This window comes from Triturus cristatus, chromosome 12 (genome assembly GCF_964204655.1).
Source record: "Triturus cristatus chromosome 12, aTriCri1.1, whole genome shotgun sequence".
NCBI lineage: Eukaryota > Metazoa > Chordata > Amphibia > Caudata > Salamandridae > Triturus > Triturus cristatus.
Genome location: NC_140595.1, coordinates 810,453,002 through 810,476,872, shown reverse-complemented (window position 1 = coordinate 810,476,872; position 23,871 = coordinate 810,453,002). Strand labels below are relative to the sequence as shown.

General features: G+C 46.8%; 1 protein-coding gene across 1 annotated transcript in view; it reads right to left on the bottom strand.

Moving 5' to 3' along the window:
• CD68 (CD68 molecule) overlaps positions 1-23,871 on the bottom strand; it is a 108,712-nt gene that overhangs the window by 73,492 nt on the left and 11,349 nt on the right. The window contains exon 2 of the mRNA XM_085637332.1: positions 18,573-19,330. Coding sequence (XP_085493458.1) covers positions 18,573-19,330 — 758 coding nt within the window. The remainder of the gene's footprint in view (positions 1-18,572; positions 19,331-23,871) is intronic.

The following is a 23,871-nucleotide window of genomic DNA, read 5'->3' as shown; positions in this document are numbered from 1 at the left end:
CGCGCTCTGGAGTCCGCCACTCTGGCCGCTGCGCCACACCTCTCCCACATAATGCAAATGAGCTGCTGATGAGTTGTTCAGGAGGGGCGCAGCACAAGACTAAGGAGGCGCGTTGGCTGTCAGTGTCGCTCCACTCTGACGGTCTTGAGCTCAGTAGCACTAGCACCAATTACTCTCCTTGGCAATAGATAAGTGCCGGTACTTAGATCGGTAAAATAAGAAGTGCCGGTACTCAGTACCTGTGAGCACTGGCCCATTTAAGGCACTGGTGCCACAAACAAACGAGACGTGGCACCAGGAGCCAATGATGAAAGATAACATCAAGACCAACAAGGAGAGATCGCACAGGGAGTCAACGCGGCGAGATGACATCAAGACCAACAAGGAGAGATCACACAGGGAGCCAAAGGGGCGAGTGGACATCAGGAACAACAAGGAGAGATCGCACAGGGAGTCAACGCGGCGAGATGACATCAAGACCAACAAGGTGAGATCGCACAGGGAGCCAAAGGGGCGAGTGGACATCAGGAACAACAAGGAGAGATCGCACAGGGAGTCAACGCGGCGAGATGACATCAAGACCAACTAGTGAGATCGCACAGGTGAGATGACCATCAAGAACATGAAGGTGAGATCGCACAGGGAGTCAATGCAGTGAGATGACATCAGAACCAGCAAGGATAGATCACACAGGGAGTCAATGCGGAGAGGTGACATCAAGACCAATAAAGTGGAAACGCACAGGGAGTCAACACAGCGAGATGACATCAGGAACAACAACGAGAAATCGCACAGGGAGTCAATACAGCGAGAGGACATCAAGACCAACAAGGAGAGATCGCACAGGGAATCAATGCAGCGAGATGACATCAGGACCACCAAGGAGAGATCACACAGGTAGTCAATGCGGAGAGGTGACATCAAGACCAATAAAGTAAACATGCACAGGGAGTCAACACAGCGAGATGACCATTAAGTACAACAACGAGAGATCACACAGGGAGTCAATAGAGCTAGATGACGTCAGAAAGAAGAAGGTGAGATTGCACAGGGAGCCAAAACGGCGAGATGACATCAGGAACAACAAGGAGAGATCGCACAGGGAGTCAATACAGCGAGAGGACATCAAGACCAACAAGGAGAGACCGCACAGGGAATCAATGCAACGAGATGACATCAGGACCACCAAGGTGAGATCGCACAGGGAGTCAACACAGCGAGTGGACATCAGGAACAACAAGGAGAGATAGCACTGGATGTCAATTATAAAACGTGGTGTCTTTTGTGGCCAACAAGGCAAAAATACATCATTCAAGGAGGAGAGATGGCTTCAGTAGCAAGAGAAGAGATATGGCTTCAATATCAAAAGAGGAGTTATGTCAACAGGACCAGAAGAGGAGATATGTCAACAGGGAGCAAAAGAGGACAGTGATTTTCAAAAGCTTACTTTAGGAAATGTGGTTATTATTAGAGAGGGCGAGAGCCCCACTCAAGTTACAAAGACAGTCCTTAGCAGGGTGACCCACAAAAATCACTAAATAAACCCATGCTTAACCCTCTGGTATCTTGGAACCAATGCAGTCAGGCTCAACTGAGAGGCACTGTGTAAAGTATTCATGCAGCACACAAACAGTAATGAAGGAAACAGAGAAAGCAAGACAAATCCCAAGCCAATTTGGAAAAATAGAGTAAATTGGAATAAATAACATGATGTCAAAATGACAAAATCCAGTAGGTAGAAATATAGTAATGAATTTTTAAAGTTTCAGGTAAAAATAGTGCCAAAAAGCACAAAGCACCAATTACGGTTTTCTGGTTGCTCTGGACCGGGTCGAAAGTTCCGGCCAATCGAAGTGGATTGTGGGTCAAATACAGGGGCGGCTCCTCCATTAGGGCAGAGGAGTGTCGCCCCACTGCTTTCTCGCACTGCGAGCAGCAGAAACATAGAATGGTATTTTAAATACTATTTTATGTTTCTGCTTCTTGTCCTGGTTGGGGGCGGGCGGGTGGTCGGGTCCGGAAGGAGTGGCTTGCCCACTGTTGTGGACCCTGACTGTTTGGTCGGCCCTCTGGGGCTGACCAAGTCAGTCATGGGCACTCTATATTTTCTCTATGTAGGCTGCATGCAGCCTACATAGAAAAAATTGCCTCCCTACAGGCGACCGGCTGGGTGCTGTCCGCACCAATCACAATGCTGCCATTGCAGTGTTGTAATTGGCTTAGGGGAGGGGAGCGAGGATGCCTGTTCCTGGAAAGCAGCAGGAAAACGCCCGGCCAGGAGCAGAGGCGGCGCGGGAGCCGGTGTGGTAATTTTTTTTTTCTTTTACCAAACCCCCCCATTCACTTCCAGCGCGGACCCCCATGCCACCTAACCACCCGTCCCCCACCCCCCACAAATCATGCGAGCCGTGACTGACCAGATATAGGGACTGGTAGAGAGGTTACCCTCTCACACAGTCCAGTTCAGTGCAAGAAGCATCAGCTGGAGCTTCACGTTGGCAGGAGCTGCAAGGAGATCGCTGTCAGCATGAAGAGCAGGTCACTGTCAGACCTTTGCATTGGCGGCAGAGGTGGGCTATTATTGCTGACACGAAGAGCAGGTCACCATTGGAGTTTCTCTTTGGCAGGAGACTCAGGCGGTCGTTCGTGGATGCAATGAGCCTAGAACCTCTGAATTGTCACCTGGAGTACAGGTCTTGAGGTTTTCGGGATAGAGGAGTACACTCTGACACCAGCCAAGGGTTCAGGACCAGGGATGCACCTCTTTGGGTTCAGGACTCATTTGAATAGAGTCCAGCAGCAGGGTTCAGGCACGTCCTGTGGGTGCTGGTCAGCTGGGCCTCTGGAAGCATATTGTGCCCCTAGAGATCAAAGAGCAGTCAGCCAAGACACTTTTCACACAAAGTACCTAAAGAACCTTTTAGAAGACATGGTGGACAACATCATAACAGCAACTAGAGCAGGGGTACTAAAGGTACTAAGCAATAGCCGGAGTGATGGGGCTCCAGGACCGAATGGCATTCCGGTGATCATTTTAAAAGACGACTGAACATTCTGGGCCCCAGTGATGCTTAAACTGGTTAACGAATGCCTTGCCACATCTGCTATACAGGAAGCATGATAGGGCTCGATCCTCTACCCAATAGATAAAAAGGGAGATCCAACATTGCCGGAAAACTACAGGTTAATTGCCCTCCTCGACGTTGATGGCAAACTCTTTGCAAAAATTCTCTTAAAAGAACTAGAGCAATGGATCAAAGACAATAAAATCATACCACCCTATCAGACAGAATTCAGGCCCAATGCATTAACTCTTGACAACATCATCGCTCTCGCCTACCTGGGCTCAAAGGCGCGTGAAAGAACCACTCCGTTATATGCCTGTTTTGTCGACTGTAGTGCGGCCTTTCACGGCACTGACCGTAACATCCTGCGGAAACAACTGGCAGTATGGGACATTCCAAAACAACTGCCTGCAACAATTGCAACCTTATACATGGATACATTTGTGAGGATAAAGCTAACGAAATCACACGCCGCCAGATGGATTTTCACATAGAGGCTTAAAGCAGAGGTGCGTACTTGCTCCAACTTTATTTAATCTTTATACAGCGGATCTAGGGGAAGACCTTTTAAAAGGCAGAACCTTTCCACCATCGTTAGGACGGAAAAAAATCCCAATAATACAGTACGCGGACGACTTGGTCTTGATGGATCAGACACAAATAGAAATGAGGAGGGCCCTAGACATATTACACGAGTATAATAAACGCAGTGCCCTCCACGCAAATGCGGGAAAACAAAAGTCCTGATATTTGGCCAATGCCCTCTACAACGCGAACTCAAGTGGAAACTCAGACCATTAAAGGTTGACACGGACTCCAACTACCTTGGAGTTTGGCTTATGGACTCAGGGAAACGCATGCTGCAGGTAAAGGCTATAGGAGCCACAGCAGCAAAGACCATGTATGATCTATCTCGCCTCAACCATATGCTAAACAGCCACTCGGCACAGGGAATACGAAGAGTAATCGAGGCCAAACTCATACCACCACTAAGTTACGGCCACCTCGCCTACCCTGGAAGCCTGACAGAGGTACAAGAGCAAAACCACACATCATCATACAAAAAGGTATTTGGCATGCCAAAGCACACAGAGCACACTTTATTATGCCTGGAATTTAATCTCGTAAGCATGGACATAGCATGCAAAAAAGACATAATTATCTATTACCTCCAGGTGAGCCGGGCAGATCATGATTCTCTGCGGGGTGCCCTTATGGCATTGTTCTCGCACAAGACAAGTGCCTGGGCGAAGTACCTGGAACTACCCGCTTCAACATTATCACTGGATCTAACATCATTGACGGCTCTCAAAATTAGCAAAGCAGAGCTAAAAAGCAAAGTAAAGATACAAGCTAAGAAACCCTCGAGGGATCTGGATCTTATCAAGGCAAGAAGCATTAGAGGTGCTGAGGAGGTTGTAACATCCCACGAAACCTTTCTTTGCCAACCATACTTGAGAGCAGCAATTGGAAAGCGTGCATTTAAGAACGTTTTAATGTTTAGGCTACTGACTAAAACATTAGAGAGTACAGGGGACTATGGAACAACTGCGCACTGGCACAGGAGCAATGTAGACTGTGCAATTACCACTCCGAATCAGCTGCCCACATCGTATGCTGCTGCGCAAGCTTATTATTACAGAGACGTAGGTATTTGCGGCCCATCCTTATGCAACACGAGATAAGATCATTCAAGGAAGCACTACTATTCATATATACATCTGTCACTCCAAAAGACCTGATTACTCACTATAAAGAAAAGGACATAAAAACTAAAACGAGTGTGGGGCTATTGTACCCCAATCATTATGGGGGGGTGTGTGTGGGAAAGAAATCGAATTTCTTAATACTGCATTCACACACCGGGCCGCATCTGACGCCCAGGTGCAGACCAACACACTGAGCGGAGCGCTATTTTTTTAGAGTAAAAAGTGGTGAGGAAAAAGAGGGGAACAGCCATTACAACGCGGTTTTTACCACGCAGTGCAGTTACATCGCATGCGTTACAACGCATGCGATGTTACAACGCTATGCCATTACAACGCAAGTCTTTACATCGACTTGCGCTAGATGGCGTGCTAACATTACAAATAGTGTAGTTTACTATCCCAACACCTTCCCTACTGTTAAGTGGACTGGAGTTGGAATAGTAAATTACACTTTTTTAATGTTAGCACGCCATCTAGCGCAAGTCGATGTAAAGACTTGCGTTGTAATGGCATAGCGTTGTAACATCGCATGCGTTGTAACGCATGCGATGTAACTGCACGCGTTGTAAAAACCCGCGTTGTAATGTCATACATCCGGAAAAAGAATATAAAGACAAATGACAAATGAAAGAGAAGGAAAAGAGTAGTTCCTTCAAGAAGGGATCAGAAAGTGCAAAACACAGAAAATAATGGTAAAACTATCTGAGGGGAACCGAGGTTTCCTTTATTTTTGGTCACCCACGATAGGATTAAAAATGTATAGGATACATCGGGGGAATTAATACCGATACATCCTCTTTGCAGGAACCAACATGTTTCTTCCTAAATGTATACCCTCAGGGGTCACGACGGCCTTCGTCAGGGTATTGATACCTTAAGAAAATTCTTGGTCTTAACCCGCATTCAGGTCTTATTCACTGGATAATCTCCATATCTCCCTTTATGCAATTGCGTAGAGGAACAAAATAACCGAGTTTCACAGCTATTTGCTGAACCCGGGACCGTCGTGGGGCCGTGATCAAATCGTCACACTTATTCCATGATCTACGGGTCGTCCTCATCCCACGCAGAGTCCACCGACTGCGGGGGCAGTATTAAAAAATTAGATTTCTTTCGCATACTCACCCCCCCATAATGATTGGGGTACAATAGCCCCCCACTCATTTTAGTTTTTTATGTCCTTTTCTTTATAGTGAGTAATCAGTTGCGGATGGGGAGTTAGAAAAGGCACATTGCCTTGTCTCTTCCTTTTGTGATTTCTACTCCAAAAGACCTAGCACAGGTCAGTAAATTCTTCGCGGAAGTGGGCAGAATACTACGAGAGTCTGGGTCACCATTAGGGGGAGCTGTTAACTGCACAAAATCCTCCCTGGAGCCACCCCTGTCCCGCATGACAGTACCCAGCAGTACTGTAGCACTTGGAGTTGACACTTTTACAAACCTGCCCGTTCGAAGGAGCTTACACATGCCGATTGCCAACCATTAAAAGACCTGGGTTCCATCCCGCTGCAAACACTGAGGAACTTGCACAGATTTGCACAGATTTTAAACGCGTCACATTTCCTTATAGTTAAGCCTATTATCTCTGCCTGCACAAGCCATTTGGAGGGACAGAACAATAGTCAGGCAAGCCCAGGTGTCAGCTGCAATTGCCAGTCACATAGCAGGCAGCTTCAGTCAGGAAGGGGGTGTGCATAGCCCGCAGACTGCCCTTTGAAGCTCACGAAGAGCTGAGTATAGCCCCTATGCCATCCTGCTCAGGAGAGGAACACCCTTCCCACACTCAAGGCCCTTTTGTTCCCTATCTGGAAGGAACACACATTACATCACAGGAGAGCCATTAACAGTGATGGGACCCTGGACAATGGCAGAAAGGCACATTTGGCTTAGGCAGAAAAATGCCAACTTTCTAAAAGTGGCTTTTTCAGAACAGTAATTTAAGATGTGACTTTATCAGTAAAGAGGATTTCAAATTATAATTCAAATGAGTGGGAGTATTTCTCTATCTGCTTCCAGACTGAACTTTTCACATATTATGTGTAATAAGGTAACCCAGTGTTAAGCTATGGGAAAGCTAGCCTTGCTACAATGAAAAAAGACTCTGGGTTTTTTCACTGCCAGGACATGTAAAACTTAAGTACACATGTCCTACTTTTTAAATACCATGCACCATGCCCTGTAAGGCTTTAGGGCCTACCTTTGAGGTGAGTTATAAGTATTAAAGGAAGGTTTAGGCTGTGCAAAAAGCTAATTTTTACTCAAGGTTTATTATGCCAGTTTAACACTGCATTACAGGCTGCAGTGGCAGGCCTGAGCCATGTTTCACAATGCTACTTTAGTGAGGGACACAATAAGTGCTGCAGCCCACTAGTAGCATTTAATTTACAGGCCAAATGTGTGTAGTCCCATATACCAGGGACTAATAAGTAAATTAAAATGTCCAAACAGGCATATTTTAATTTTACTATGTTTAGTAGGGAGAGCACAAGTACTTTAGCAATGGTTAGCCGGAGTAAAGTGTGCAGAGTCCTACAAGCCAATAAAACAGGTTCAGTAAAGGAAGACAAACATCTGGGATGGCCTTGCAGAAAGGGCTGGGTCCATCACTTATCAAGACAGATGGCATCAAGAACAAATGAAGGGCGGTGGGATCAAGAGGTAAGGAGGAGAGCTGGCATTTTGCATCCAGTGCTTAATTTGAGCCGATGGTTTCCGGTGCTCGGCAAAAGCACTAAATTGTCAACGCCGGCACTTATGACAGCTGCCACATGGTGGCCATGTTTATGTAATTTAGAGATGAGCAGAACAGCAGTTGTTTAATAATCCAATATACATTTTGGAGGACTCAAACAGTCTGAATTCTCACACTTGTAGCAGTGTGATGGTTAGAAGTTTTGGAGGGTCCATCTTTCGCAGCGCTGGCAGTGGGAATGGGTGACGTGAGCTCCGGTGGTCTTCTGATGAGGCCCCTGGCACTTATTTTTTTAAACAAATTAAGCACTACTTGCATCAATGAAGAGGGATGGCAACCACGAGCTAAAGAAGAGATATAGCATCATAAAAAAACTGATTCCATCTGGAATCAAGATAGTAATTGTATCCCGTGCCCTGGAGAAGAGCTGCCAATAAAGATCGGTGAACACACTAGTGAGGGGTCTCAACTGAGAATGAGACGTAACCCTTGAGCCCCTTCCTCATCCTGTGGCTGCAAGAGCTACAGACAGTCATAGATAGTTCACCACAGTAGCTTGTGTCTCTTCATAGATGTGCCATTCTTGTCCATATTCAATTAGAGCTCTGAGTGGGGCATAGGCAGGGTCCCGCTTGTAGCTTTCTTCTGCAATGAGTTCATGATACTCACACAGGGGATCCATGAAACTCGAACAAATCACACGAGATTTTGGAACGAGATTTGGAGCGCGGCTGGATTGAATCGCCCGCCCGCCCGCTGCTGGGTCGGTGGCTCCCGTTAGGACTGTTAGGACTGTCCGACTGCCGACTGTGGTGTGTGTTCCTATGGTGCCCCCCCCCCTCTGCTCAGAAGAATTGGAAAGAGTGCTGCAGAGGGGACCGGCAAGATTAAGACGGATAGTAGTGAGCACTGGGAGGCAGTTGTGCATGCAGCGAGGGAGAGTGGAGCGGAGAGCGGAGGATCTGGCAGGGTGACCACGGAAAATCGTCCCAGGAGTGTCCCCGGAGTGTGCTAGTGCACGGAAGCCCGCAGCATGAGTAGTGAAGTTGCACAATGGTCCGGGGGTATCCTGGAGAACTGCACTATGCCTCATGGCCCATGTGTTAACCGCGCCGGGTAAGAGCTAGAGAGAGGCCGGCTATACTGGCTGTGGCAATCAAAAGACAGCTGAGAGTGGCGCGCTGCCTGTGAGGCTCTCAAATAACTCACACGGATCCACACGGATCCACACACGGATCCACACAATATTAGCATTGAAAACAGGGTGCTAATAGGCGGAAAAGTGACCGGATTGAGGTGACTGTTGAGACTGCTGAGATAGTGCGCAGGTGGGATACAAGGCAGCGTCATCAAGGTTCTGTGTTTCCTGCGTTTCCTGCGTTTCCTGCGTTTCCTGCGTGGGGGGGCGATAACATTGACGCTCTCTACCTGAAGGAGGTCTGTGTAGGACTTTTAGTCCCAGGAGCCCCGTGATTGCCTCACCTGAACTCACCTGAACACACCTGAATTTGGGCCTCTCCAACGCCCACTGACTTTCAGTTGGGAGGCTGTTTGGTCGGCGCGCTGGAGAAAAAGTCTGGGGTAGGGCCGGGACGGGACCTCTCAAACGCAAGTTTGTGCCCCGTTGTTAGGGGTTTGTGCATTACCGTATGACCATATTAGTATAATTGTGCTCTTACATTGTTTATTTAATTATGGCAGGTAGTCGTGAATCAATTGGGAGAAGCTCTAACATTGGTGTTGCTGGGACATTAGATAACTTTATTATAAGAGCTACTTCGGTCCTGGAAAAAGAGATCGCATTAGCTGAACGCCGAGTGTCTCTCGATTTGGAGTATACTAAACGTTCCTCGCTGGGGAGATTGGCTAGAGTTCCCTCCCCGGTTCAACTTCCACCCGATGGCCTAATTCAGTCCCACCCGGTAGACTCAGTTCTGTCCCTATCTAATCAGATTGTTCATCCAGCAATTGAGGGACTACCACAGAGTTCTGCTTCACACCCTGTGACATTACGGGTGTCAACGAGATCCACACCGCATTTGTAACCAAATAAATCTGTGCCCTCCCCCCTAGGTGCTCATGCAGGTAAACGTAAACGGGGTGGAGGCTTATTGAGACAGATAAATGCGAAAGCTGGTAAATCAAACAATGGTTACTCACACAAGTAACTATGGTACTCCTAGTGATTCAGGCTTACAGTAATTCAAATGCATGAGGCATCCATTATCAGTAGACGACTCTCGAACAGGTGCTTGGGGTATCTAATACCTCTGGAAAGAATCAAAGTGAGTTCATGGGACATCCAATATGACAGGTTAGTCCCAAACAAGGTGCAATAAATACCCACCTTCATTGGATGACCTCAGACCAGGTGCAATGGGCTTCCCCCTTCAACGGATGCTAACAGACAAGGTATCACTGTATAGTATCAGACAATAAGTGTTGGGCATCCAATATCACTGGATGACCCCAGATCAGGTGCAAGGGCCAGCCGACCTCATTGGATGAAACTAGACAAGATGTAACAGGCATCCATTCATAGTGGATGGCGCCAAAGTAGGGACATTGGATATCCAACATCATTGGATGACACCAGGCAAGGTGCAACAGACATCCAATAATATTGGATGGTTCTAGACAATGTGCAATGGACATCCAGTTTTATTGAGTGATTCCAGAGAAGGTAAAATGGACATTGGACATCATTGGAAGGTACCAGGCAGGGTCTATTAGACAAGGTGCAATGGCTATCCAATATCATTTGATGGCAGCAGACAAGGGTGAAAGAACATTATTGGCTAGTACACGACAAGGTGCAGTGGAACCCAATATCACTGGATGGCACTAGATAAGGTGAAATGGACATCCAGTGTCATTGGATAGTACTATACAAGGTGCACTGGACACCCAACAGTAGTGGATGGTACCAGACAGGGTGCATGGAACATCGGACCTCACCGTATGGTACCTGACAAGGTGCATGGGACATCGGACCTCACTGTATGGTACAGGACAAGGTGCATGGGACATCGGACCTCACTGTATGGTACAGGACAAGGTGCATGGGACATCGGACCTCACTGTATGGTACCTGACAAGGTGCATGGGACGGCCAGAAGAGTTGGATGGTACCAAAGAAGGTGCAATGTATATCCAATAGCATTGGATTGTGACAGACAAGGAGTATTAGACATCCTGTATCACTGTTGGTAACAAACAACGTATATTGGACATCTAATATCATTGGATAGTACCAAACAAGATGCAATGGATATTATTGGATGGCTTCATACAAGGTGTAATGGCTACAGAACAACATTGGAAGCTACCACTGAAGGTACAAGAGACACTCAGTATCATTGGATGGTACCAGACAACTTCCATGGAACAGCAAACATCATTGGATGGGACCATACAAGGTGCATGGAACAGCCAGTATCACTGGCTGGTATTAGACAAGGTGCAATGGGCATCATCGGATGGTAAGATAAAAGGTGCGTGGGTCATGCAACATCAGTCGACCTTACTGCTTAAATTGCCCCATTTGTTTTAGAGTTAGCATCCGTTTGATGGCATGGGTAAGATAAGGGTTAGAGTTGGGTTAAAGTAAGGGGGAGGGTTATGGTTTAGTGTCAGAGTTGGCTGATGCAACATTTTTGTAATTCTGACATTTCTAATTATGCATTTATCAATCTTTAACCAATATATAATGAAATATTCATAATTCTAACTTTCTTATTTTTTCACTTCTTCATAATAGCATTCTTTATTTTCATTTTGCTTCACATGAAATATATTTACATATGCTTACCATTGTTTCAAAAGAGCTGCATGCATGCGCACGCGCACACACACACACACACGCACGCATGCACACACACCATATTCTACTGATCCAATAGCTCTCACCTGCTGGTGTTGGTATATTGGATCCAGAGCTTCAAGCCCAGATTAGCACGCAGACACATGCACACATACACACACTCACATACACATGCACACACTCACTCACACACACACACCATATTCTACTCATCCACTAGTCTCACCTGCTGGCCGCTACTGTTGGTATACTGGATCAAGTGCTTCAAGTCCAGCTTAGCGTGTACACTGTGAGAAGTTGGCCTGGTATATGCTGTCCACTAGTTCTAGTGGGCACCTTGCACCAGTCCAAACAACCCCTTATTGATGATAGGTTAAAGACAACCTTTGTTGAAAGCTATCCTAGTGGTAGCTATGGAGAGCAGCCTTCAGGCTAAGTCTTGAAGGAATGTAAAGCAGCTTGTTTTACCAGTCTTATAATCTCTTGCGTGGCTAAATGAAAGGAGACCACACCAGGTATATATATAAAATATATGTATTTATTACTAAACATACCCCTCTAGTCTCTTTATGAGGCTAGAGGCAAAAGCACATAAGTTACACTTCGAATATTACAGTAAATTAGCACAATATATACGATAGGCCCTAGGAGCGAACCAAACCATATATTAATAAAGTGGTATAAGAACCACGACTTGCCTAGACACAAGGCTTGGAGCCTGTAGAATCGCTGGAACCCCAAGGAACCATCCAAGGTAGTGACACAGGGGACTGACGGGGGACATGTGTAGTGTGAGAACACAGCCGCGAGCTCCCGTTAGCTTCTATGGGGAAAGTCGCGGTTAGAGTTTTAAAGTTTTAGGACACTTCGGAGTGGACTAGGAACAACCCCTCTTGGACTTAGATAGTTCTAGGGCCAACACCCACGGGAGCACTGGAGTACTCTTGTTACCTCACCCAGGGAAGCCGGGTGCATAGGTGTCAAATGGTGTTGGGTCGCGTCATCGTTTTCAATGGCAACTTGCTGAAAAGTGCTGCTGTCAGGAAGATGAGAAGTGTCTGAAGAGATCCAAACCTGGATCAGAGATGTGAAGAACCTGAAAACAGAGGGGACAGAGTCTGGGTCACTTGCCAATGACCAGGGGCACAATAGTCGAAGGCCCACCGATGTCGGGTGCTTCAGGTGAGAAAAGGGGAAGCTTGACTCTTCAGCCACGAGGACCAGGAGGCATCGAGGACAACCAGGAGCTAGATTCGAGCTGTCCCATGAAGGATGTCGAGTGCTGTAGTGTCGGTGCCAGGATTAGACACAACAAGCCTTGGCAACAGCAACCCACGCAGGAAGAGGAAAGATACTTCGGTGCGGGCCAGCAAGGTCCAGGGGACTCCCCAAGTGAAAGAGAGTCAGGGTACATCTGGAGCAACCAGGGAAGCCCAATGGAAGTAAGAGTTGCCTTCACAGGGACCCACCAGTCGACGGAACAGGGATCGCGAAGGAGCCTCGAGCGAAGGTACAAAGAGTAGGCTCACGGAACACTCGTGGAGTGTAGGCCAGCAATCTACAGTGCAAAAGGTGCTCAGGGTCTGGGCGACAAGTAACCTGATGCACAGCCTCAAGGGACGTCAAGAAGCTGATGCACTTGCAAATGTGCACGGTGTCCAGGGGTTCCGGTTCCACGGTACCCACGAGGGCTACGGGTCTCAGCTTTGCTGGGGACTCGGGCCAGCCTCTGGGAAGTCTGGAAACCTACCTCCTGGGCTGCAAAAAATTCGGCGTCCGGCGAGAGCTTTGGAGATTCAGACCGGTCAGATGCGTCTTTGGTGCCTGCCAAGCAGGGGAGTAACTCCTTTACTCCAAGGGAGATTCTTCAGTCATCTAGTCATGTAGATCATCGAAGTTCTGGGACTTCTGTAGCAGAGTTCGTCCAAGTGTAATCTAAAGTCCTGTAGTCAGGGGTTCCTTTTTTATAACCAAGGAAGGGGTTGGACATACTCTGGGGACCCACCTATGGGAGAGTTTGGAAAGAGGGGTGGCTACACCCATTTCCTTTGTCCAGTTTCACGCCAGAGCAGGGGCTGGTAGCCCCTGCAACTGGTTTGAACTGTACTATGCACAGGGACACCAAATGTGCCCCAAGTGCAGACTTCAAAGCACTCTTGGAGTGCTCCCACCCAGCCCTAATCCACTAAGGCCTGTCTGGGAGGTGGTGACACCTCCCTGTGACAGGAAACCTATTGTCCAGGTCTCCCCTGCTGGAGTTTCGGTCAGCAGCAGGAGGCCAGACCCGTGTCTGTGGCTGGCAGCATCAATTTTGTGATGCCAGGGCTCTGTTAGCTGGTACCAGGTATACCGGTGCTGTCATGTCTCTCCCTCTAGCAGGGTGGGATCATACTCCCACACCAGTTACTGGTGTGGGGGTATGATTCCAAGGTGTTTGACACCAAACACGACATGTTTCCGTGCAGCCATCCCAAAGTTAGCATTTACCGAAGGCTGCAGAATGGCTCTGCTCATGCACGGGCACCCTCTCACACAAAACCAAGCACCCTGCCTTCAGGATTGATAAGGCCTGCCATAGGGGTGACTGATAGGTTTATATGTGCAGTGATAGGGTGAGATATAGTGAACCTATATCTCAGTAAGGGGTGCATGCACCACCTTACTCAGGCTGCAGTAGCAGACCTGTGGTGTGATCCAGTTATTTCGAATCTCTCTCAGATTATAATGCGTGCTCCCATTCCACAGGCTTGGACTGACCATTTTCTGGTTTCCTTTTCCCTGCAATATCAGGCCAAGGCTGAGTACAGCTACCCCTCAAAAACCCTGAAACGCGCTTGGCATAGGTTTAACCCAGAGATTCTCTCAGCTTGATTATCCAGCCACCAACCACAGCTACCCTTGTGCGCAGATGCAGCGAATCAGTGCTATCAGGATTGGCTGACGGCGGGCCTAGATAATCACATTCCTGCTAAATGGGGAAGGAAAGGCCGCGGGCCATCCAACCCGTGGTTTAATGATGCTCTTCTATTGGCCAAAAAGGGTTGCAAACGGCTGGAGCGCATCTGGAGACTCACCTTGCTGTAACTGCTAAATTGGAATATCAAACAGCTCTTAAGCTATACCATAAAGATATTCGTAGAGTGCGGGCGGATTTTGTGGCCAGCAGAATCCTGGCCAGCTCAAACCCAGCCAAGACCATTTTCTCTTTACTAGGCGATATGAAGAATTCCGGCAGCAAGGGGGTTTCTCCGATTGCCTCCAACCACCAATGCGATGAGCTTGCCCTACACTTTATTAACAAGGTGGAACTGATTTATCAGGGACTTCCGCAAGTATTTTCCCTGCCTGCAGAGGCGGACTTTCTGGGGAATGAGATTGTGGACGGCCGTAGTCTGGAGGTATTTCCTTCCATCTTGCCTTTGGAGTTTGCGGCCCTATGCTCTAAAATTAAATCTGGCTCCCCTGCTGACCCAGTGACTCCCACTCGCTTTCGTCAGCTCTATTCTTCCATCTCAGAGGTTTGCCTAGACGTGGTTAATCGTTCATTATCTACGGCATCAGTTCCACGAGCCTGGAAACACGCCATAGTCGTCCCTTTGTTGAAAAAACCTTCCTTACCCACCTCCGAGCCAGGAAATTATCGCCCAATTTCGCTGCTTCCCTTTCTGGCTAAAGTGACGGAGGCGCACGTTAATTCTATCTTGGCTGGCTTTGTGGAGCGAGCAATATGCTATATTTGACCCCACACAACATGGTTTCCGACCCCGGCACAGCACGGAATCTGCGCTTCTGGTTGTGTCGGAAACGATTAAGAGCCATTTGGACGTAGGCGATTCAGCGGCCCTGGTCCTTTTGGACCTAAGTGCCGCATTTGATACGGTTTCTCATAAAATACTCCTGAGACGCCTGCAGGATATTGGGGTTAGGGACCTGGCCTTGGCCTGGATCAAGTCATTTTTATATGACAGATCTTTTCAGGTCTCTGCACCTCCCTATGCTTCACATAAGTGTGCGCTTCACCAGGGGGTACCACAGGGCTCTATACTTAGCCCACTATTATTCAACCTATATGTTAGTCCACTGGCGGAGCTGGCTAGGGGAAAGGGGCTGTCACTGGTATCATATGCTGATGATACCCAATTGATGTTTGCCTTCTCTAAGAAATGTACCACCAATCTTAATAACTTTAGGGAAGACCTGCTGGCTATCTCCGACTGGATGGCAGTAAACTGCCTTGAGTTGAACTCTGGGAAATCTGAAATCTTGCTTTTCGGGAAGGATAGGGAGTTATGGACTGATTTCTATTGGCCTGACCGCCTGAAACCTGCCCCAGTCCCTAGAGACACTGTAAAAAATCTCGGGATATGGTTTGATCGAGGAATGACCTTTGAGAAACAAACTAAGGCTGTTGCTGGGGTTTGTTTTGGACTCCTACGGGGCCTTAAGCCACTGCTCGGGTTTTTTCCTCCTTCGGTGCGGCAGACTATTGTCCAAGCGTCTATTCTCTCTAGATTAGACTATGGGAACTGCCTGTATTTGGGAGCTACTGGGGCTAGTATAAACCGCCTTCAGAGGGTCCAGAATGCAGCAGCACGGATTCTGGTCTCACTACCCAAGCATTGCTCAGTCGCCCATGTGCTCCCTAAGCTTCATTGGCTGCCGGTGGGTAGGCGGATACAGTTTAAAACACTGTGTATCTCGCACAAGATTTTAGCTAAGCAGGCTCCGCTGGGCCTCCTTGGTTTGTTGAAAGCCTATGTACCGGAGCGCTCACTGCGATCTGCAGAACAATCTTTGGTCTGTGCTCCTCGAGTGCGGAGGGGCAGGGGGGCGCTCGTATCGATCCCTGGCGGCCAAACTCTGGAACTCACTTCCGACATCTATTAGAACGACCCCTAACCATTTGGCCTTTCGTAAGGCTGTGAAAACCTGGCTTTTTCCTCTTTCTACCATTTAACCACTGTGTTTTGTTACGGCTCTCGTTTTTGGCTCTTGCTGCTGCGCTGGGACGCCTCGTTGCTGTGGCAGCCATGCGCATTATAAATCCTCTAATAATAATAATAATAATTTGGGAGGGCTTCCTAGGGTGGCATAATACATGCTGCAGCCCCTGGTAGGCCTCTGGGGTACCTATGCCCTGGGTATACCATATACTAGGGACTTATATGGGCAATCCAGAATCCAATCTGTGGTGTACCTAAGGTACTAGGAATCCTTTTGTAAGAGAAAGCAGATAGGCTGGGGACCTGAATAGCAGGTTCCCAGCCAAACAAAGTCAAAAACCATCAAAACACCAGGAAAAAAGTGGGGGCAACCATGTAGTCAGATTCCACCTTCCTACATACACACACAGTCACACACTCATGCACACACACCATAATCTACTTATCTAGCTCTCACCTGTTGGCCACTACGGTTCCAGAGTTTCAAGTCCATCTTAGCATGCAGACACACACACACTCTCACACACGCATAGACACACACCATATTTTACTCATCCACTAGCTCTTACCTGCTGTCAGCTGGTGTTGGTATACTGGACCCAGAGCTTTAAGCCCAGCTTAGCGTGCAGAGACACACACACTCACACACTCATGCACACACTCACTCATACACACACCATATTCAACTCATCCACTAGTCTCATCTGCTGGCTGCTGGTGTTGGTATACTGGACCCAGAGCTTCAAGCCCAGCTTAGCGCGCATACACACGCACACATACACACACTCACATACACATGCACACTCTCACTCACACACCATATTCTACTCATCCACTAGTCTCACCTGTTGGCCGCTGGTATTGGTATACTGGATCAAGAGCTTCAAGTCCAGCTTAGCCTGCACACACACACACTCACATACTTATGCACACACACACACACACACACAATATTCTATTTATCCACTAGCTCTCACCGTTGGCCACCGGTGTTTGTATACTGGATCCAGAGCTTCAAGCCCATCTTAGCATGCAGACACATGCACAAATACACACACACACACACATTCACACACACACACTCGCTCACACACACACACCATATTCTACTCATCCACTAGTCCCACCTGCTTGCCGCTGGTGTTGGTATACTGGATCCAGAGCTTCAAGCCCAGCTTAGTGTGCAGACACACACACTCACTCACACACTCATGCACACACACACACCTTATTCTACTTATCCACTAGCTCTCACCTGTTGGCCGCTGGTGTTGGTATAGTGGATCCAGAGCTTCAAGCCCAGCTTAACGCGCAGACACATGCACACACTCAAGCACATGCCCATACACACACAAGCACACATGCACACATGCACACACACACACACACACACACCCCGTATTCTCCTTATCCACTAGCTCTCACCTGCTGGCCGCTGGTGTTGGTATACTGGAACTAGAGCTACAAGACCTTCTTACCGCACAGACACATACACACACAAACACATTCACTCACATACACACACACACCATATTCTACTCATCCACTAGTCTCACCTGCTGGCCGCTGGTGTTGGTATACTGGATCCAGAGGTTCAAGCCCATCTTAGCATGCAGACACACGCACACATATACCCACACACACATGCACACAATAACTCACACACACACACCATATTCTACTTATTCACCAGCTCTCACCTGTTGGCCACTGGTGTTGGTTTACTGGATCCAGAGTTACAATTCCATCTTAGCACGCACACACACACACACACACACACACACGCATATGCACACACACACACACACACCATATTCTACTCATCCACTAGCTCTCACCTGCTGTCTGCTGGTGTTGGTATACTGGACCCAGAGCTTCAAACCCAGCTCAGCGCGCATACACACACACACACACTCACACACACCATATTCTACTCATCCACTAGTTTCACATGTTGGCACTGATGTTGGTATACTGGACCCAGAGCTTCAAACCCAGCTTCGCGTGCAGACGCACACGCACACTAACACACTCATACACACACCTACACCATATTCTACTCATCCACTAGTCTCACCTGCTGGCCGCTGATGTTGGTATACTGGAGCCAGAGCTTCAAGCCCAGCTTAGCATGCAGACACACATGCAGACACACACGCACACTCACACACTCATGCACACACATATACCATATTCTACTCATCCACTGGTCTCACCTGCTGGCCGCTTGTGTTGGTATACTGGATTCAGAGTTTCAAGCCCATCTTAGCTTGCACACACACACTCCCACACTCATACACACACACACAAACACCATTTCTACTCATCCACTAGTCTCACCTGCTGGCCGCTGGTGTTGTTATACTGGATCCAGAGCTTTAAGCCCATTTTAGCGCGTAGACAGACATCAGATCCATTCTTCACAGTGTAGTCTCCTACCGGAATATCCGGAGTGATAGTGGGGATCATTGTGGTACTCGGAGCTGCTGTGTGATTGCTTGTGTGTGGTGCAGCTGTGTGATTGGCTGTCATGTGAGTGTCTGTTGTATTTTCTGTTATGTGATTGGTTGTTGTCTGGGGTGCAGAGGTATGATTGGCTGTTGTGTGAGTTCCTGTTGTATTTTCTGTTGTGTGTTTAGTTGTGTGTGGTGCAGAGGTATGATTGGCTGTTGTGTGCAGTGCAGTTGTATGATTGGCTGTTGTGTACGGTGCAGAGGTATGATTGGCTGTTGTGTGCGGTGCAGTTGTATGATTGGCTGTTGTGTGCCGTGCAGTTGTATGATTGGCTGTTGTGTGTGGTGCAGTTGTATGATTGGCTGTTGTGTATGGTGCAGTTGTATGATTGGCTGTTGTGTGACCTGTTGTGTGAGTCGTGTGTGGATGTGTAGTTTGTCTTGTGCTTGTATGAGGAGTTGTGGTGTGATTGGCTGTTGTGTATGGTGCAGTTGTATGATTGGCTGTTGTGTGACCTGTTGTGTGAGTCGTGTGTGGATGTGTAGTTTGTCTTGTGCTTGTATGAGGAGTTGTGGTGTGATGTGTTGTGGTTGTGGTTTTTTTGTGTGGCGGGCAGCATTCGTTTTCCTGAGCAGAACTGGAAGCTGAGAAATGGAGAAAATTCTGAATATTAGCAATGGGAAGCAGAAAAAAACAGCAATAGATGTCTTTTCATTTCAAAAGTAAAACATCAGTTTTGTTACTTTGTGAAACTCAAAAGAGAATTTACAAAATAAACGTTTTGCAAAACGCACCGACTCATGTCAGGGCTAGAGCAGAACTCAGTGACACACACCACCAAACATGACATCTATAGGCCACACTGCAACACAACGTGCAGAGCAGCACCTCTGCAACCAAGCGCTCCATATGACGTAGAAGGGTATCCAGGCACTAACAGGCGTCAGTGCCTCGTCTGAGGTGCAAAGCACTAGTTACATGCAATTTCAATAAAACACATGCACTCTTCATGGGTTTTTTAAGCTTCAAACGTCAAACCTTTGAGCGAGTTCTAAGTTTCCCTCCTTTTTTGCTTCTTTTAATGATAGGTTTCCAAGTCCCTGGTTTTCCTCTATGGTGTTTCACTGTTTCTTTCTTTTCACTCTCTCACTGAAATGTTCCCGCCCCCTCCCTTTCAACCGTAGGTTAAAAAAAATCGTTTTGCTGCCAATACATAGTTCATTCAGGCTCAGTGCTCCAGGGTTTGTCTTCACAGAGGCAGAGCTGCAGATTCAGGCGGGCTTTACAGGTGGAGGCATCTTAAGCTATGTGTGATTGAGAGATGTATGTTTGAATGTATGTTTGAATGAGAGAGATGTATGTGTGAATGAGAGAGATGTATGTTTGAATGAGGGAGATGTATGTTTGAATATATGTTTGAATGAGAGAGATTTATGTTTGAATGAGGGAGATGTATGTTTGAATGTATGCTTGAATGAGAGAGATGTATGTGTGAATGAGAGAGATGTATGTTTGAATGAGGGAGATGTATGTTTGAATATATGTTTGAATGAGAGAGATTTATGTTTGAATGAGGGAGATGTATGTTTGAATGTATGCTTGAATGAGAGAGATGTATGTGTGAATGAGAGACATGTATGTGTGAATGAGAGAGATGTATGTGTGAATGAGAGAGATGTATGTTTGAATATATGTTTGAATGAGAGAGATGTATGTTTGAATGAGGGAGATGTATGTGTGAATGTATGTTTGAATGAGAGAGATGTATGTGTGAATGAGAGAGATGTATGTTTGAATGAGGGAGATGTATGTTTGAATATATGTTTGAATGAGAGAGATTTATGTTTGAATGAGGGAGATGTATGTTTGAATGTATGCTTGAATGAGAGAGATGTATGTGTGAATGAGAGACATGTATGTGTGAATGAGAGAGATGTATGTGTGAATGAGAGAGATGTATGTTTGAATATATGTTTGAATGAGAGAGATGTATGTTTGAATGAGGGAGATGTATGTTTAAATGGATACTTGAATGAGAGAGATGTATGTGTGAATGAGAGAGATGTATGTGTGAATGAGAGAGATGTATGTTTGAATATATGTTTGAATGAGAGTGATGTATGTTTGAATTAGAGATGTATGTTTGAATATATGTTTGAATGAGAGAGATGTATGTTTGAATATATGTTTGAATGGGAGAGATGTATGTTTGAATGAGGGAGATGTATTTTTGAATGTATGTTTGAATGAGAGAGATGTATGTGTGAATGAGAGAGATGTATGTTTGAATGAGGGAGATGTATGTTTGAATGTATGCTTGAATGAGAGAGATGTGTGAATGAGAGAGATGTATGTGTGAATGAGAGAGATGTATGTTTGAATGTATGTTTGAATGAGAGAAATGTATGTTTGAATATATGTTTGAATGAGAGAGATGTATGTTTGAATGAGGGAGATGTATGTTTGAATGTATGCTTGAATGAGAGAGATGTATGTGTGAATGTATGTTTGAATGAGGGAGATGCATGTTTGAATGAGAGAGATGTATGTTTGAATGAAGGAGATGTATGTTTGAATGTATGCTTGAATGAGAGAGATGTATGTGTGAATGAGAGAGATGTATGTGTGAATGAGAGAGATGTATGTTTGAATGTATGTTTGAATGAATGAGAGAAATGTATGTTTGAATATATGTTTGAATGAGAGAGATGTATGTTTGAATGAGGGAGATGTATGTTTGAATGAGAGAGATGTGTGGATGAGAGAGATGTATGTTTGAATGAGAGAGGTGTATGTTTGAATGTATGCTTGAATGAGAGAGATGTATGTATGAATGAGAGAGATGTATGTGTGAATGAGAGAGATATATGTTTGAATGAGGGAGATGTATGTTTGAATGTATGTTTGAATGAGGGACATTTAGTGCTAAGGGACAAGGACACCAGTGTGAGTCGCTGCTACCAGCTATACACTTCTCCGTCCAGGTTTGTACCTGTGTTGGCTGGCCAGTGATTGGCCCTCTCCGGGGTAAGGGAGGACCATGGACAGTGGCGTCTGGGGTGGCATGGGCGAAGCAAGGTGGGCACGAGCTGCTGTGAAGGGATTCATTTTAGCCAGAGAGGGCGCTGCCACCTTAAATAGCCTACAAAATTCCTGGGGACAACGACACCTCCCCTTTTCCATAGCCAATCACATCCAGGCACCCTGGACCATCAATGACATAGAAACAGGACTAGAATATGAGGCTTGCTTCAAATCCCTTTGCAAAGAGCATGAATTATTTTGTGTAATGTCAGCCTGAATTTTAATAAAACAGAATCCCTGGGCTATTCTTACAGTTCTCTGCTGCCTTTTGGCTAGGTTTGCGCTATGGAAATACCATATACGTCCACGTATGGGCTTTCTGGCCTGGTACGCAGCAACAGAAGCACTGGGTAGCATATATGAGGCTTCCACCCGTCCTGTAATTGGTCCACTTCTCTTGTTAATGACCACACAGTAGCTTCCCCAGAGGCAAGAACACCACCGGAGGGCAGTTTATATGCACGTTGGTGCAGCGGGCTAGGATTATGCATGTGAGCTTCCACCGTTTCAGCCACTCACATCCACCCACGTGCAGCGATGCATAGGATCAAAGGTAATGCAAAAAACTGTATTCTGCCTGTATTCCTAAGCCCCGCTGTTTCTTTTTTTCCTATAGCAATATTTCGATGCAAATGGTGCTACCTCATCATTAAAGTCAAACTGAGAGTCATTCTCTTGTGGTTTTCACAAGACCCTACCACCAGCTGGGGGAATGGACTGCCTGCTGCAGTTCTCAATCCGCAGACATGGCTGCTATGACTGCTCCAGAGCTTCCAAGGCCAGATTGACGTATCGCGAGATCAGCCCCGGACGAGCAGTTAGCTACCATCCAGGGTGCCAAAATACAATTCATCCGTAATGCGGTCTCAGTCACCGCCACACCAGATGTGATTTCAAAGACTTCCTCTGGACTTTGCAGCTTTTAAAGTCAATCCCTGGTGCTTCATTTGTAAAAGAGTAAGTGCTGGGGCCCAAAGTGTTGCTTTGAAGCCCTCGACTGGTGTGATGGAAGGTCGGGGTAACCAATACCAAGGCTGTGTAGTCCAGATTCCACCTCATTCCTCTTTCACCCACCACCAATCACTCCTTGCTTCTTTATGTCATTCTCATAGGTTCTTCTACATCACTGATTTCTCTCGTTCTCACTGATTTTCATCTTTATTCTTCTCATTTCTGTTTTTTCCTCTCTTGCTCAGAATCAAAGTCCCTTGAGGGAAAAATAAGTGATGGTCCCTGTATGGGAATGCCTCTTTTTGTATGGGCACCCCCAAAGTTCTGGACTGATGCTGGTGGTTTTTCGACTCTGAGAGTGAGCTGAGGCCTGCTGACCAGACCTCTGTGCCAGTGCCTTGACCCCAAAATGTGTATGTTACATTGGCTATAGCCACTTGGCATAGGCTAACTTACCTGTAAGTCCCTAGTATGTGGTAGCCAGAGTACCCAAGGCCTGTAAGTTAAAGGGTCGCCCAGGGATTGCAGCACGGGTTGAACCACTCTGGATGGGACATGAGTGAAGAGGAGACCCCCAGCCCGCCATCGCAGACTGGAAGCGCAGTTTCAAACTGCGAGCCCAACTTTGCGATAGAAACTAATCGCAAAGGCAAAACGTCCTCTTCAATATGTGTACGTCACCCGTATGGCAGGCCTTCCGAACCCTGAGGAAGGGCGCAGCATATTTCACAGGCAGATCATGTATTTTACAGGTTCTGGCAGTAAAAGCGCAAAGCTGTTGTTTTTACTGTAGAGAGAACTGATTGCCCAATTGCTGAGTACAGAGTAACACGCTGACCCCGGCTGTGCTAACTCCTGAACAGTGCGACCGAAGTTGACACTCCAAGGTATCAAACAACACGTTACTTTAAGCTCGACTTGATTCTAAAGTTGAAATTCATGAGACAAGTAACCGGGTGAAACTTTTACAAAGTTGCCAATTTGTTGTCTTCAATCTTCTGTGCTCTTAACAGTTACATAAACAGCTCAAACCCGAGACAGCTTTATGCCCTCCTAGGGAGACGTGCTTCCAGGAAGCGAGACAATAGGTGTCTGAACTGGGGAGTAGTGGTAACTCCCTCCTTCAGGGAGCCACACGGGTGTTGGCCCA